The following is a 17,529-nucleotide window of genomic DNA, read 5'->3' on the forward strand; positions in this document are numbered from 1 at the left end:
ATCCTGCCTGAAGCATTTATATCCCGGGAAATTTATTTGCCAAACTTGCCCTTCCCTCAACGAAGTCTCAGTAATAGCAATGACATCATACTCCCAGGTACTAATCTAAGTCCTAAGTTCATCTGCCTTACCTACGACACTTGCATTAAAATAAGTGCACCTCAGACCACCTGTGTCTTTGCATTCAATATCCGCTCCTGCCTACCTTTCCCCTTAATCACACTGAGTTAATTATCTAGCTCCTTACAGGCTGTAGTTACTTTCTCCTTGTTGTCCACTAACCAACTCATTTGGTTTCTGTTCCCCAGCCGCATTAGTTTAAACCCTTCCCAACAGCGTTAGCAAAAGCACCCCCAAGACATTGTTTCCAGTCCGGCCCATGTGTAGACGGTCCAATTTGTAATGCTGCTTTGAACTCCCACCCAACAGCCTGGTGCTCTTTTCCTGTGCCTAATGTGTAACTTGTAAAAACAAAAGGATCATATCAGACCCTCATATCTCATGGCTTGAAGGACCTTGCTGTGCTTATTTAGTTGCTGAATTGCAATAGTAATTGCATATCAAATATACCTAATTGGTTATAAGTGTATTTTCACATCCTGAGGTCTCATAAGACAAATGCAAGTCTTTCCATTCTTGAGAGAAGCAGTAATGAAAGCATTGCACAGGTTAGTATAAGTCATCATTCTTCTGATTCTGGAGGTGAAGTATTTGGAGGATTTTGTTCTTTGCAGCAGTACTCTCATTTAATCAGGTAGAAATGTTCTTTTGAGTTCATGCAGGAATTCTGGTCATTTCATTTTGTGGTCTTGGCTGTTCGCTGACGTGCCAAGAAAGCTGAATGAAACAATCATTCTTTTGAGACTATGCACAGAGTGTGCAAGGGCCATGTTAAAACAATTAATTGCACATGCCTCACCTCACCTCACCCAAACTGTTCAAATTCCACTTGCTGTCCAACAGGTGCTACAGCAGTACATTGTTACTTGTATCTGGCCCTTCCCATGCTTCTGGCTTTGTTGGAACCAGGTACTTGGGAAGTACTTGCAAGGCTCAGACTTGCCCAGAGGTACAAATGACTGCAGACCATTATACTGTATAACCCTGATGCCCACCACCATGATGAACTAATTAATCACCCCCACAAGTGCTCTGTGTTGTATGACCCCCTCCAAGATTATACCCTCCTTCTTCCAGTAAGTGGTGATTTGAAATAACTCCACAGAGGCAGGTATCCTGGCACCAAGTCACCCTGCATCTAAACGTGGCGAGTCCTTGACACAGATCCAACCCCCTTAGAGCCAGCTCACTGAGTGAATGTCTCTCAGTCCTGTTCCCATTTGTCAGTCAGGGCTCCCTGATTGGGGCCAATCTGGCCCAATCAGGGAATCACTTCTGAGGCTGACCTTAACAGAATCACTACATTCCTCCACCTCTGAGTTTAAGGGCACGGACTGGTTTTTTGTTTCTGTACCCCTTACTGGGCCATTTTTGCATCGGGTCAGGTTCTTCCAACTCTACCTTTTGATATGGGCAGCATGTAACACACGGTAACTTACTACTTATGCCTGGAGCGTCTCTGAAGGAATTCATTCCCCTCTTCAGGCAACAAAGGTGTCGAGGCAGTGACATCGAGAGTGTCCATCGCAGGTTCCAAGGTATCTTCAAAGCGTGATGGAAAGGGAGAACCTATAGGTTCAGGAATAGTCTGAAAGGCTGTCGACGAGCCGGACACATTTTGCTCCTGCGCTGTTTGCAAGTTTACAGCTTTCATATGGTTCATGTGCTTGCTCAGGACCATCGTACCAATCAGAACTGGACCTGACCTTGTGTCAATCATGTCTCTTATCCGTGCTGGGTCATTCCTGTCATTGCCACGCCAAATTTTGTCCCCTGAAGTGAGCTGTTTCTCTTGCTTAGCAGAGTCTTGAGTCTGGCATTAGGGTTCCTGATGCCATTTCGCCTCTGCCCCCTGGTCCAGAGAGATCAGACTTAACCTGGTGCAGTGTCTTCTCCCCATTAGCAACTCTGGAGCTAGCCCTGTAGTTTACATGGGTGGTCCTATTATCAAATAGGAACCAGGATTGTTTGGGATTTAGTGAAACTGTAGACTGTTCCTTTAAGCCTGCCTGCCTTCAAAGTTTGGATTGCTCTTTCTGTCAGACCATTGGACGTTGGATGGTATATACCTGTCCTTCTATGACCGGTACCATTCAACTTCAGGCATACTCATTCCCTGCTGGTAAATGATGGCCCATTATCTGTGATTGACACTTCTGGGGGAATGTGTATTGCAAAAGATATGTACAGTTTTCTGTTGTCCCCATGTTTGACAATTGAACACTATCCACATCCAGCCACTTTGAGTAGACATCTACAGTGACTAAGAGCATTAAGCCCCCACGAGAGGACCTGCATAGTCGATGTGTAACCAAGACTGGGTTTACCCAGTAATTCCCAAGAATGTGGGGGAGTTGCTGGTGGTAATTTGGATGCCTATTGGCGATTTGTATCCCTGTTGGCACTCGGACACTGCCCCTGCAATGTGGCTATGTCTGCATCCAGTCACGGCCACTAGACATTACTTCTTGCCAACGTCTTCATTTTGGAAACCCCTGGATGACCCTTATGGAGGTCAGCCAATATCTGGTGATGACCTTTGCTTGGAACAATCTCTCTTGCTCCCCATAGTATTATGCCATCCTGTACTGTAATCTGGTCTCTTTGGGTCCAAAATGGCTGCAGTTCTGGTTGTGACAGTCTGTTGGATTCCCCATGACTACCAGCTGTTTGTTTTGCCAGCACCAGATCATTCTGCATCCAAAGTCTGATATTGTCAGCTGTAACTGCAAGGGTGTCCAGAAAATGTAAAGCCATTACAGACTCTTGCAGTGGCAGTACTACCAGTGGTGTTTTTGTCAGTGGGAGGCAGATCATTGCATCTCCATTTGCTACTTGACCTCCTGGGTAATATTCCAGCTTCTAATTATATGCACTTCATGTTGGAGTCCATCACTGAATTTTGCCTGAAGCTATAGGTGAGACTGATCTGGATCCCTCGGACAGAATGTCTGACACCCCTGTTCTTATCTGTCAGTCAGGGCTCCCTGATCAGACCAGATTAACATCTCCAAGCACTGAACCCATCTCCTATGACGTCCACCTGGCTCCACTACAATGGCTACACTACAATGACTACACTAATGTCGTTCTTTCTCCTCCTTAGGATTCAATGCTGTACATCTCTATGATTCTATATATGCTTCAGGAAATGTATGTTTTCAACTAATTTTCTTTTGTTGTTTGTTGCTCCGGTGCAGTCTTGTCATGTTTCAAAGCGATTGCTAGGTTGCATTGTACCACATATCAAGATTTTTGCCAAGTGCAGTGGGAAGCTTTGATCTATTCAACAGCCGATGTATTGTTTTACTAAGTGTTTCTTATGGCACACAAGTTTAGATGTAGCGCGATTTGCTTTGTTTAATATCTGGCCAGTATCCATTGTTCAGAACCTGCAAAGAGGCTGTGTCCATAATAAAATGATATATTACACTTACTAGTTGGCACCACTAATTCATTTTGTTACAGAATTTAATATTATGTATTGTAATGTGTAAGATTATTACAGTTGCCAGCATTAACTATGTTTGCACTTAAGGTTCATTGTTAATTTTCCTGATTGGGCTGTTCTTAATGAGCAGGGAGAGTTAAAACAAAATGGTCATTGCTTTCAAACCAATACAAGTACCTGAGCTCTGAAATTCAGCCATGGTAGTTCACCCACAAGTGCTCTCAGGATTATGATTTGCACACTTGTGTTCTCCAGATTATAAATTATTTGTAAATTATTTTTAAATTTGGAGGTAAATGAGCATGTCCTGCTTAGTTGGATGTAAGGGGCATATATTTTATTTCTGAATTTGTAGCATATCAGATTGATTCCTGAAGTTTTCTGTTTCTCTAGAGCATGAAAGCTCTGGTTCCAGAGCTGATAGAAAATCCACTTTGCCACAAAGTGCCAAGTGTCATTGTTTTAATGTAATTGATTATAACCACGTAGTCTCCACTTTACAGATCTCTATCTTGTGGTGGGCTACATTTGTGTGACAGGAACCTTCAAAAATATTGTTCCTTTTTCTGAAGGGAAAGCATCTGTGCCAATTCGTTGCGTGTTAAGTATCACTGTTTCTTGGCAACCCATAGTTTACAAAACGGTGTATTTTAGACTTAAATAAACAGTAGCAGTTTCCTCATTCTTTTCGTTTTGTTGCTATGTAATTGGTATGTGCTGAGTTTGAGCTGCATGTTCAGAATTTCTCCAGTGGCGTGCAAGCAGGCTGCGGCAAACAATATAAATACACCTGACTGACCAACACACATTTTTTGTTCTATTTAAATGTGTGTATCAGGAGCCATCAGACTGTTTCGATCCCTGAAGGCTTAATGCTCTTTAAGTGACTACTATCATCTCTTGGGTTACTTTTGCAAATACCAGAACTGTTGGAAAGTACAAGTTGCTATGGCAAAGTATGTCCAGGGAGAAATTAAATTATAGCATCAGGTACTTGAAGGGGATTCATGCTATTTGAAGTTAATCGTTTTGGTTGGCTGTCACATCAAAGCATAGCCTTCAAAAAGTTCTTCAAAAGCTGCCTTGAGTATTATTGATTATTGCTTATAAGTTCAGTTGAATGAATAAACTGTAACTTGCCCACTCTTGTAGCTACTTAAAACTGAGGGGTGTACCCATCAGATCAGGAACATTTGCTTCCTCTTTTCAGGTGGAACAGGTGTAGGGGATGTTAGAGTTGCAGCCTGCATTGGTGGAAGATTTGATATGTGCTCTGATAGGTTATGGACAAGATTGTGATTGCTATAATGTCGTCTTCCACAGTTCAGTACCTGGACACATTATTGTCTAGATTTGCAGATCCAGATCGAATTCTGGAGGAGTATATGATTGTGATGGTGTGCCTCCATCTTTCTTGTTAAGGAATCAATGCATTCAGTAGGATGGCAGGAAATCGGACCTTGGGTAAAAGATTTTAAATAAAAATTCCAGCTAGTGCACTGAGATTTTAATCTCCATAGCGTGAATAGTTTTGAGTATTTAATAAGCTCATAACCTTTACTGCAAGTATTTCAAAAAACGACATAAAGCTACCCCTACTACATAGGGGAAAGTGAGCACTGCAGATGTTGGAGATTAGAGTCAAGATTAGAATGGTGCTGGAAAAGCACAGCAGGTCAGGCAGTGTCCGAGGAGCAGGAAAATCGACGTTGCTGGCACGAGCCCTTCATCAGGAATGAGGCTGGGATCCTTGGGGGTGGAAATATTTAATGGGCGGGGGTGAGGCTGGGGAGAAGGTAGTTGAGAGTGCGGTAGGTGAATGGAGGAAGGGGTGAAGTGGATAGGTGGGAAGGAAGATTTGACAGGTGGGACAGGTCATGAGGATGGTGCTGAACTGGAAGTTTGGAACTGGGGTAAGGTGGAGGGAGGAGAAATGAGGAAACTGGTGAAGTCCACATTGATGCCCTGGGGTTGAAGGGTACCGAGGTGGAAGATGAGGCATTCTTCCTCCAGGCTTTGGGTGGTGAGAGTGTGGCAGTGGAGGAGGCCCAGGACCTGCATGTCCTCGGCAGAGTGGGAGGTGTAGTTGAAATGATTTGCCATGGGGTGGTGAGGTTGAAGCGCTTTGCGAGAAGGCGTCCAGTCTCCCCAGTGTAAAGGAGGCTGCATCGGGAGCAACAAATGCAGTAAATGACATTTGTGGAAGTGCAGGTGAAACTTTGGATACGGAATGCTCCTTTGGGGCCTTTGGAGGTGACGGGGAAGGTGTGGGTGCAGGTTTTGCAATTCCTGAGGTGGCAGGGCAAGGTGCCAGGAGGGGAGGTCGGGTTGTTGGGGGGTTGGACCTGACCAGAGAGTCACTGACGGAATGGACTTTGCGGAAAGTGGATAGGGGCATGGAGTGAAATATATTCCTGGTGGTGGGGTTCATTTGTAGGTGGCGAAAATATCATTACTTCTAACACATGTCACTTGTAAATAGGACATATCAATTTAATTATATTCCCAATTCCATGCTACCTTCCTTTTTGACTGGGCAAATGAAATAATGTTTTGGGTTATGGAACTTCAATCAGTTTGTGTTCAGGCCATACTGAATTTTTATGGTGTTTTTATCCTTTGCCACAAAAAGGGAGGGAGCATCCTAAGATTTTTCTTGTTTCATGGGGCGAGAGGATCACTGGCAAAATCAATGTTTGTTTTCCATCTTATTTGCATTGTGTCACTCTGACAAGCCAAGGAACTATAGATCACTAAGCAAGTCGGTGGTGGGCAAGTTGGAGGGAATCCTGACATGAACAGGTATTTGGAAAGGCCAGGACTGATTAGGGATCGTCAACATGGCTTTGTGCATGGGAAATCATGTCTCACAAGCTTGATATTTGTTTGAAGAAGTAACAGAGGATTGATGAGGGCAGAGCAGTGGATGTGATGTATATGGACTTCAGTAAAGCCTTCAACAAGGTTCCCTGTGGGAGACTGGTTAGCAAGGTTAGATCTCATGGAATACAGGGAGAACTAGCCATTTGGATACAGGACTGGCTCAAAGGTAGAAGACAGAGGGTGGTGGTGGAGGGTTGTTTTTCAGACTGGAGGCCTGTGACCAGTGGAGTGCCACAAGGATCGGTGTTAGGTCCACCACTATTTGTTATTTATAGGAATGATTTTGATGTATACATAATAGGTATAGTTAGTAAGTTTGCAGATGACACCAACATTGAGGGTGCAGTAGACATTGAAGAAGGTTACCTCAGACTACAACGGGATCCTGATCAGATGGGTCAATGGGCTGAGACGTGGCAGATGGAGTTTAATTTAGATAAATGCAAGGTGCTGCACTTTGGAAAAGCAAATCTTAACAGGACTTATACCTTAATGGTAAGGTCCTAGGGAATGTTGCTGAACAAAAACACCTTGGAGTGCAGTTCATAGCTCCTTGAAAGTGGAGTCGCAGGTAAATAGGATAGTGAAGGTGGTGTTTGGCATGCTTTCCTTTATTGGTCAGAGTATTGACTACAGGAGTTGGGAGGTCATGTTGCGGCTGTACAAGACATTAGTTAGGCCACTTTTGGGATATTGTGTGTAGTTCTGGTCTCCATCCTACTTGGAAGGGTGTTGTGAAACTTGAAAGAGTCAGAAAAGATTTACAAGGATGTTGCCAGGGTTGGAGGATTTGAGTTATCGGAAGAGGCTGGGGCTGTTTTCCCTGGAGTGTCTGAGGCTGAAGGGTGACCTCCGGATTATACAATCATGAGGGGCATGGATAGGGTAAATAGACATAGCCTTTTCCCTGGGGTGGGAGAGTCTAGAACTAAAGGGCAAAAGTTTAAGGTGAGAGGGGAAAGATATAAAAGGGACCTAAGTGATAACATTTTCACATAGCGTGGTGGGTGTATGGAATGTGCTGCCAGAGGACGTGGTGGAGGCTGGTTCATTTGCAACATTTAAAAGGCATCTGGATGGATACATGAATAGGAAGGATTTGGAGGGATATGGGTCAAGTGCTGGCAAATAGGACTAGATTAGTTTGGAATAGTTTGGAATTAGTTTGGTGAGTTGGCCCGAAGGGCCTGTTTCCATGTTGTATGTGATTCTTTGACTTAGTGTGTCCTGCTTGGCCAATTCTCAGAGGTGGTTGGGAACCAGTCACATTGCTGCGGATCTGGAGTTACATTTAGGCCAAATCTTGTAAGGATGGCAACTTCCTTCCCTGAAGGATATTAGCAAACCAGATGGCATTTTACAATTGGATATTCCATGGTTGCCATTATTAATGCTAGCTTTCAGTTCAAATTCTTTATTATTTGAAGTTGAATTCTACCAGCACTCGTGATGCGATTTGAATTGGTGTTCCCAGACCATTAGTCTGGGTCTCTGGATTGCTAGATCAATGACTTTTCCACAACCCTGATACCTTCTTCCTAGAGGTCGATTTGCTCAGTTGACTGGATTGTGTGTTTGCAGTTCAATTCACGTGTGAAGTTATCCTGAAGGTCCCATCTTTTCAACCTCCCCCTTTGCTGGGGTGTGAAAACTCTTCAGTGAAACTGTCTTCTCATCGGAGACCAGCCTTGTGGTCTTCTGGTACTATGGTGACTTTACCTTCACACTTAATATCTTGCCCCTTCAGTTAAAGTGGAAGTTACATACGAATACAAAGGTACGGTTATGAGCTTAAAATTTTACTTTTGAAATAGGTGCCTTCTGTCATATCTGAGATATCCAATCGTTCAAAAATGTGGCATGCTGTTGCAACTGTTAGCTTTTTAAAGGTTTTGAGTGTTGGTAAAATTTAGTTTTCTTAAAAGCAATTGTGTATGATCCCTCCCTCCATTCCTGTTTTATGTAAGAAGGAAAAAAAAGTCAGGTTTAGTTTTGGGAATTAAGCATTCCTTTCTGTAAATTTCTCAAATTTGGTGCAGCAAATTCCCAAGGAATGCTCGTTATAACAATGAAACATATTTAGAAACTCATCACTTTTTATCCATTGCAAAGGGCTGACATAACCAATAAAATTTAACATTGAATCTGAGGCTTTGGAAAACTATGCTGGCGGACTCCACATCATTACGGGGGCGTCAGGCTCCACAGTGGGCCATTTCTGTAAAGCATTTTAATTTTGGATATGTTTCAGTAATGTATTCCATCAGCATGGTTTTTTTTTCAATTTAATTCCCTGTAATTCCTTTTTGGAATTAGATTTCCTCTCGCGTCAACCCGTGAAGCAATTGCTGTTCAGCCAAAGGTGCTGACTGGCGACTTGCTTCCACACCAGCTACCTCGCCAAAAAAACGTCCTATGATCCATTCTTTCTCCTGCTTTTCTGATGTAGTTCATGCTTTCTGCTCAGCAATTCCTCCTAACCTTTGGGGTGTGGCTGTTTGACTGTGAGGATTGAGCAGATTGTGCCATTGCTATTGATTTTCTCTTTTTCTCCAAAGTTTTGTCCTTTTTAAGTCTGGCCTTTTCTTTCCCCTGTCTCAGCACAATGTGTACTTCTACAGCTATGAACTATAGGCATGTATCCCAGACTCTACCTTTTATATCATGGAGTTTCTTTGAAAAAATGTTTCGACAATATAGTTCTATCAAAAGTGTAACAGTTTGTATCTGCTCCCCAGTATTTCCAATTCTCGACTTAGTTTATGCTGCATTTGGCTTCAATTTAAATTGCCAGGATTCCCCAGTGCCTCACTCGGTTCTACAATTATATAAGCATTTTTTTCTGCACTCCAAAAAACTATGCCTGGTTTCATTGCATGCAGCTGTTCATGGAACTGTTGCAATTTCAGGTGATATGTTAAACGTCCAACAACTTTTAAATACTTGTATTGTGCAGTTAATGCAAGTAAAGGTGCTACACACACGTTTATTTTCCCACATATATATGAAACAGGTGGAAATGGTTAGTCCCCATTGATTATCTGCCCAAATGATAAATTTGGGCAGGAGTTCATTGTACTTACATTTCACTGTATTGTAACATGCCTGGATGAAACTAATGTTGGCTAACTGCTTTTATAAAGCTTGAATTCTAATGAACCCATTGGTTCTGGACTTGACCATGCCCAGTTAACTTTGCAAACCACAAAGTGCTCCAGTTATCAATGGCCCTCAATACATCAGATGCAGCTCAATTGGCAGTGAAGTAAACTTAATACTCAACCATATCTTTGATTCTTTTCACCTTGCGTTACGAGTGAGTCTTGCTTGAGACCGATGTGAAGCATGTTTTGTATTTTGGTATCTTGCCCATTTGCAATTTCACAAGATTTCTTCGCATTAAGTAACAATTGGAACACCAGTTAATGGATTGTTTTGAACTGACGGGCACAACTTGAAGAAATTTTGCAGAAAGCGTGAATATTTGCAGACATTGTCGTGCAGTATCCTTTTTAAAACATGGGCAATGCTGACAAGGTTGGAATTCCCCATCTACCCCTAGTTGTTAAGACTGAGTGGTTTGATTGGCCATTTCAAAGGGCATTCGAAATCACATTGCAGTAGGTCTGGAGTCACACGTAGGCCAGACTAAGTACAGATAGCAGATCGTCTTCCCTGAAAGTTATTGCTAGAGTAGGTAGATTTTTAAGAGTCTTTCAAAATCTAGGTGTTCTTGTACATCAATCAATGAAAACAAGCATGCAGGTACAGCAGACAGCGAAGAAAGCTAATGGCATGCTGGCCTTCCTAACAAGAGGTCCTCCTGCAGCTGTACAGGGCCCTGATGAGACCACACCTGGAGTATTGTGTGCAGTTTTGGTCTCCAAATTTGGGGAAGGGCATTCTGGCTATTGAGGGAGTGCAGCGTATGTTCGCAAGGTCAATTCCCAGAATGGTGAGACTATCATATGTTGAAAGATTGGAACGACTGGGCTTGTATATGCTTGAGTTTAGAAGGATGAGAGGGGATCTGATTGAGGCGCATAAGATTATTAAAGGATTGGACACTCTGGAGGCAAGAAGCACGTTTCCGCTGATGGGTGAGTCCCGAACCATAGGACACAGCTTAAACATGAGTGGTAGGCCATTTAGAACAGAGCTGAGGAGAAACTTCTTCACCCAGAGAGTGGTGGATATATGGAATACTCTGCCCCAGAAGGCAGTGGAGGCCAAGTCTCTGGATACTTTCAAGAAAGAGATGCATACAGTTCTTAAAGATGGTGAAATCAAGGGTTATGGGAATAAGGCAGGAACAGGACACATGAAATCCTCCTTTTTCTCTCACTATTCTCCCACCCTTTTTTCTCAGATGGAAGTTTGAAATTCTTACAATCAGTGGTGGTCTGCTTTGGTTTGAAAATTTACTACTTTTATTTCAATGATTCATTCATGTAATGAGTATTGGTATCTAGGCCAACATTATGGTCATCTATGAACATTATAATCATCTATGAACATAATGGTGGTGCTGGCTCGACGGGTTGAATGGCCTACTCCTGCACCTATTATATATTGAAATGGTCACTTGCTTTGACATTTTAAATGAAAAATTAAAATTCTCTAACTGTTTAAAGTATGATTTGAAATTTGTCTTTCTACTACCAAGATGTTTGAGGGAATGTAGTGATGTTTATTACATGTTGCAATTACCTTGTTTTTGCTTGTTTTCCAGATTCAGGATTGGTTGTCCCCAGTATTTCTTATGACTTGCACAAGAAGTTGCTGGCTACTGCTGAAAGGCATGGCCTGTCACTGGAGCGCAGACTGGAAATGGCTGGAGTGTGTGCGAGCCAAATGACACTCACACTGCTTGGGGGACCTAACAGGTACCTCTAGGGCTTATGAAAAGTGCTGTCATTCTTTTTAATGCGCATTTTGTTTTGTATCCAGTCAGTTTGTCTTAGCAAGAAACTTCTGTGCTTGTTGGGAAAAATGGACCTTCCCTTTCACTGTTGGTTTGAGTTTCTAGCGGTAGCAGCAAACTTCAATTGCTGCATTCATTTGGCATGAGCAGTTTTAGTGAGTCTCTACCTAATGAGCATTAGTCTGAAATACACACTTGAGCCACTGTGATATTCTTGAAATGAGGGTGAGCTTTTGTCAATCCCTGACTGCCTTGAGTGACTTACCAGGCCATTTGAAGGGCAATTAACTGTTAACATCATTGATCTGGGTGCGGAGCCACTTGTAGTCCAGACCAGGTAATGATGGCAGATTCCCTTTCCTGAAGGATAGTAGTGAACTGGATGGATCTTTATGACCAGCTGGGATAGTTTCAGGGTCATCAGTACTGAGGTTATGTTTCATCCTAGTTTTTAATTCATAAAGCTCTAAATATCACTGGGTGTCATGGTGAGATTCAAACCCATTTCCTCAAAGTAACAGCCAGCACCTACGGATTACCCAGTTTGCAGCAGCAACATCACAAAGCAAAGAGAAAATTATGCACCTCCCTTCAGCTTTCCTGTGCTGGCTATTTGAATATACTATTTGAGTTGGGCTGGGCCAGTGTAAATACAAGAGGTGAGAGGCTGAAAGTTCTCACTGTGACTTCCTGAAGCCTAGTAGTTATCTGCAAGTGATATACTAAGATTGCAATGGAATATGCTCTATTGGCCAGGATGTTATGAGCTCTGATATCATTCAAGTCTCTCAACTCTGTACAGGACAAAGCAACCCTGATTGGCATCCCATTCACGACCACTTTGAACATTCACTTGCTCCACCACTGATACACAGTGCCAGCAGTGTATGAGAGGTTGTGTAAAAACTCTCAAAAGCTCTCTTGACAGTACTTCCAAACCTGCAACATCTCTACTACCAAGGAGGATAAGGGCAGCAAATACATGGAGACATCATCACAGCCAAGTTATTTTGAGCCATTCTCCGTCCTGAGTTGGAACTACATTGCCTTTCCTTTGCCATTGCTGGATCAAAATCCTGAGATTTCTTTCATAATGCTGAATGAACTGCAGCTATTCAAAAAGACAGCTCACCACCACTCTCTAAAGGGTGATTATAAAAATGATCAATAAATGCTGTCGTAGCCAATAATGTTCACATCTTGTGAAAAAATATAAAGTGCCTTTAAACTTCCTTTTACAAGAAGTCCTCCTTTTGTCTCACCATTCTCCCACCCGTTTTTCTCAGAAGTTTGATACTTTACAATCTGTGGTGGTCTGCTTTGGTTTGAAAATTTACTTCTTTTATTTCAATGATTCATTCATGTAATGTGAGCATTGGTATCTAGGCCAACATATCTTCTCCATTGAGAAGATATGGTGACCTAACATTTGTGAACTCCTTTAGTCCACGTGGTGTGCAGACATCCACAGTGCTGTTATTAGAGAGAGCTTCTCTCTAAAGAGAGTTCCAGAATAACAATGTACTTCCAAGACAAGATGGCGTGTGATGAGGACAGGATCTAGCAGCTGGAAGAGTTCCCATTATAATTGCTGCCCTATTATAGGTGGTTGAGGTTTGGAAGGTACTGTTGAAGGAGTTTTGAGTTATTGTAGTGCATCTTGTGGATGGTACACACTGCTGCCATTGTATGCTGAAGTAAATGAATGTGGGAGGCCAGTCAAGCTGTCTGCTTTGTTTTAGATGTCACACGCCTTGAGTTTTGGCAAAGCACTCATCCAGGCAAATGGGGGGCTATTCTATCACTTGTCTGATTTGTGCCATATAGATGGTGGACAGTCTTCGAGGAATCAGGAGGTGAGTGAGTCCAGAATTTCTAACCCGTGATTTGCTCTTGTAGCCATAGTACTTATATGGCTAGTCTAGTACAGTTTCTGGTCAATGGTAACCTGCTTCTGCTCTCGCTCTCGCTCTCTCCTCTCCCCCTCACCCAGCATGCTGTTAGTGGGGCAATTCAGCTATTGTAATGTGGTTGAATGTCAAGGGCCGACGTCGTATTTTCCTGTTTGATACAATAATTGTCTGGCTCTTATGTGGCCAAAATCCTGATTGCCACTTGTCAGCCCAAACCTGGATATTGTCATAATTTTGTTGAACTTGGATGTGGATTGCTTTTGTATCTGATGAGTTGCTGGTGGTATTGAATATTAAGCAATTGTCAATGAATACCCCCATGTCTGATCTTATGACAGATGGAAGTTCAATGAAGCAGCTGAAGATGCTTGGGCTTAGGATGCTACTTTGAACTACTGCTGAGATGACTGACCTCCAGTGGCAAGAATGATCTTTCTTTGTGCTGTGATTCCAACTAGTAGAGAGAGTTCCCCCTATTCCCATTGACTTCAGTACTGTTAGGGCTCTGTGATGTTTCATGCTGTTTAAATAAAGCTTTTGTGTCAAGAGCAGTTTGAACCTAGGCTATAATGTTGTCTTGGCAGGACCCAACCTGAGCGTCAGCAGTGATATTTGTTAAGTGTGACTTGCTGATAACCCCTCCATCACTTTGAGGGTTGTATAGTGACCTCAGCTGATAGTAATACTGGACAAGTCATGTTCCAGAGTGAAACCTGACTTAATCGACCGACAGTTTAATTTTGCCATTTTGTTACTGTACTGGTTGATCACTGAACATATAAGAGGCTGCCAGTGTACATTTATCAGAAGAATATCAACATTTATTACGTATGATAAAACAAAATACACAAACCATTTTGTTTTTAAAAACATTTTGACACTGTGAAATTACAAATACCAAAAATAAATTCAATCCTTCTACCCTCAAAATGATCATTACAGATGCCCTTGCCTCAGTGAAGGATTACCTTACTTCCACTTTGAAGTACCTTGTTCAGTTGGCATGACTGCATTTGGTTTCTTTCTGGCCAACTTTTTCACTTGATGCTATCTCTAGTTTATGCTTCCACATGAGATGCTGATATTGTCCCTGGTGGTGTGTGACATACTTGTCGCACTAGCTGTTCAGCGCACTCTGTATACAACCATCCTTAGCTTTAACCCTCATTACGCTGGTCCCAAGCATGCAATCCTTCTTGGTTTAGGTCACAAGGGGACAAAAAGACTGCATGAGAGCTGTATTTTTGAAGTTAGTTGATCACCTTCGCCAAACCCAGTACAAAAACAGCACAATCTCAGATTTGTGTGCTGATTCTGATGCCAAACATTTTAAAAAAGAAAAAGGGGCAGGACTAATGTTCCAAATTCTTTTAATGCAGGGCATGAGCTGGCACTAGCAAATATTAACTTCTTCCAATTGTGATTTGCTGCCTTTTGGGACTAGGTTGAAGGAAATGATTTTTTATGGTGCAGGATGTTTTAATGGGCAATTTCCTCATTGGGTGTGGGACTCGAACATATCAGAATTCCAAATAATGGGAGATCCTGTCAGTTTATGATTAATTTTTGGGGTTGGGAGTATCAATGACTTTTTTTTTTGCTGCCTTGTTTTTGTCTATTTGTACATCATTGGGGGTCCCTTCAATCTACTCAGTAACATTGGATCCTTTATTGAGACTATGCACATGTGTGGAACGTTTATCAAATGCTTTGACATTTAGAACATTTTGAACATTCGAAAGATACAATCTTTTATACATCAGTGAATTTCAGAATTAGCTCTGTAAACCTTGTGTTTTCTTAAAGAGTAACACTTGCCTGTATGGCAATGGTTGAAGCTGCTGACTTTCATGGGGAAAGTGGACTACTGCTGCAGTGCAAGTTCCGTGAATCCATTGTAATCATTTGGCCTTGATATATTTGGTCTTCGTTAAGTAGAGGTCCTGAAACACACAGAAGCGTATGTTAGTTTAGCACAAAAGGGGGTCATTCAGATTGGCCAGTCTGTCTGGGCTGCTTTCTGATAAATTCAGTCAGTCGCTCTCCCCTGTCCGGAAAACAGCATTTCAACATATCCCTGTCATCATTTACATCAGCTGTTTGTTCCATTCCCCCATTTTGATGGTTACCATTGAATCGATATGCGTCATCCTGTCGGTCATGACCTTTAGCTTGTTGGATTGTTAGCCTACCAGCAGTCCCTCTGTTTCTTCTCCCCTACCCCCAAGTGCGTTCTCTCTCTCTCTCTCTCTCTCTCTCTCTCTCTTTCTTTCTCTCTCTCTCTCTCTCTCTCTCTCTCTCACACTCTCTTTTCAGATAGTAGTTGTCATTTTTTGTATGTCATGCAATACTTTAATGTGATTGCAAGTGTGGTTTTGCTTAAAAGTTAAATCAAGGTATTTATATTCAAGGTTAAACCCCAAGAATGTTCACCAGCGTCCAACCGTTGCTTTGTTGTGTGGACCACATGTGAAGGGTGCTCAGGGGATCAGCTGTGGCCGCCACCTTGCCAACCACCAGGTACAAGTTATCCTGTTCCTGCCTAACTTTGTGAAGATGCTGGAGTGTATCACCACTGAGCTGCAACTCTTCAGCAAGACAGAAAGCAAACAAGTGGCCAGTGTGAAAGGTGCGTCGTCATCAAGCTTGTATAATTTTGTTTTTTGCCCTATTTATTTATTGTGGTACATGAATCTGTGTGTGTAAAGGTACTGAATACCAGCCCAGCCTTGAACTTAGTTTTTGAGAAGCCTATTACAAAGCGCATGCACTAATTGGAGATCTTCACAGCATAGGATTGCATCTATTTACTTTCTGCCATATAAGTAATCAGGTCTTGGCTAAGGTCCTACTTATTTTAATTCTAAACTTTTATTTTGGTGGTTTGGATAGTAAATTCACCAGGCACATGTAAGATAATTATAATTAGTTTTTGGAGTCTGCTTCTGGCAGCAGCCAAAATGGCTGCTTCAAGTCCCTTTCCAGAACTTGAGTATGCAATCTCGCCTGAAACCCCAGCATAGTACAGAGGAAGTGCTACATTGTTGAAACTGAAGGGAAAAGATTAACTGACCATTAACTTGATGCCTCTTTGTTGAATTAATCTGTGTGAAAAATAACTTACATTTTTCCCAATTAGCAAACCCCTATGCTTCAAAGTAATTAATTTTATAATGTGAACTGAAGTTGAAATGTTGAAGTTTGGAAGAATCGCGTACTGAATGTCAGCCCTGTGCAATTGTATTCTCTGAATTGGTGTCAACAGCATTAATCACTAGCCTTTTCAAATTAAATATTTTAATATTTAATTTTAATGATTGCATGTCTCTTAAATATCCTCAAACGCAAGCTGCATCTGTCCAGAGCACTTAGCAATATTTGCAGATCATGTGAAATACAACCTAATACGGCCTAGATTAGAGTGGTGTTGGAAAAGCACAGCAGGTCAGGCAGCAGCCGAGGAGCAGGAAAATGTTTCGGGCAAAACCGGGCTTTTGCCCGATGCGCCGATTTTCCTGCTCCTCCGATGCTGCCTGACCTGCTGTGCTTTTCCAGCACCACTCTAATCTAGACTCTGGTTTCTAGCATCTGCAGTCCTCACTTTTTTGCCTAATGCAGGCCTACCACTGCTGGTTGGACTAAGCTAATTACAGATGTAATTGTCCCCTCAGCTCACTGGTGCCAATGATGCATGAGAGGTTTCCAGAGCTTGCTTGGATAAATTAACACATGTACTTCATACCTTCAAAATGTCCTAAATTTGAGCACTTAAGAGTGTAGCTGCTTTTATCTTGAACTCTCTGCACTATTTCGTCATCAATCCCGGATGTGTGGGTTTCGCCAAAGAAAAATTGATAGATTTCTTCAGGATATTAGTCTCTGCCCCCAGATTTACATTTCAGGAGCTGTCTATGCTAGATCAATGGTCTGGCAGTATAAAATATACATCCAATCTTGCTGATTCACAATTCTTCTCTGGTTGGGGTACTGGGAGAGTAGGGACGATAGGGTGCAAAATGGGGCCGGGGATTTTGGTTTAGGGATTGATTGGTGGGTTAAATGATTTGGGGGATGTATATTTGAGGGTGGGGGTGTGAGAGGGAGGTAAGTTTGGGGTCAGTCGAATACTTGGGAGTTAGACTATGTATTCAACAGTTTAACATTTCCTGAGTAATTTCAGCTGAGCTCAAGTCTCTGATTTAAATGGAGACTCCTGGAGGATTCAAGGTGTAGTGGAA

The 17,529-nt window shown here is 42.2% G+C and overlaps 1 protein-coding gene across 2 annotated transcripts in view; it reads left to right on the forward strand.

The window, feature by feature from the left end:
- edc3 (enhancer of mRNA decapping 3 homolog (S. cerevisiae)) overlaps positions 1–17,529 on the forward strand; it is a 119,536-nt gene that overhangs the window by 92,879 nt on the left and 9,128 nt on the right. For both annotated transcript variants that reach the window (XM_072553014.1, XM_072553015.1), the window contains exons 5-6: positions 11,187–11,340; positions 15,703–15,920. In XM_072553014.1, coding sequence (XP_072409115.1) covers positions 11,187–11,340; positions 15,703–15,920 — 372 coding nt within the window. The remainder of the gene's footprint in view (positions 1–11,186; positions 11,341–15,702; positions 15,921–17,529) is intronic.

The sequence above is a fragment of the Chiloscyllium punctatum genome, chromosome 33, assembly GCF_047496795.1.
Source record: "Chiloscyllium punctatum isolate Juve2018m chromosome 33, sChiPun1.3, whole genome shotgun sequence".
In the NCBI taxonomy this organism is placed as follows: Eukaryota; Metazoa; Chordata; class Chondrichthyes; order Orectolobiformes; family Hemiscylliidae; genus Chiloscyllium; species Chiloscyllium punctatum.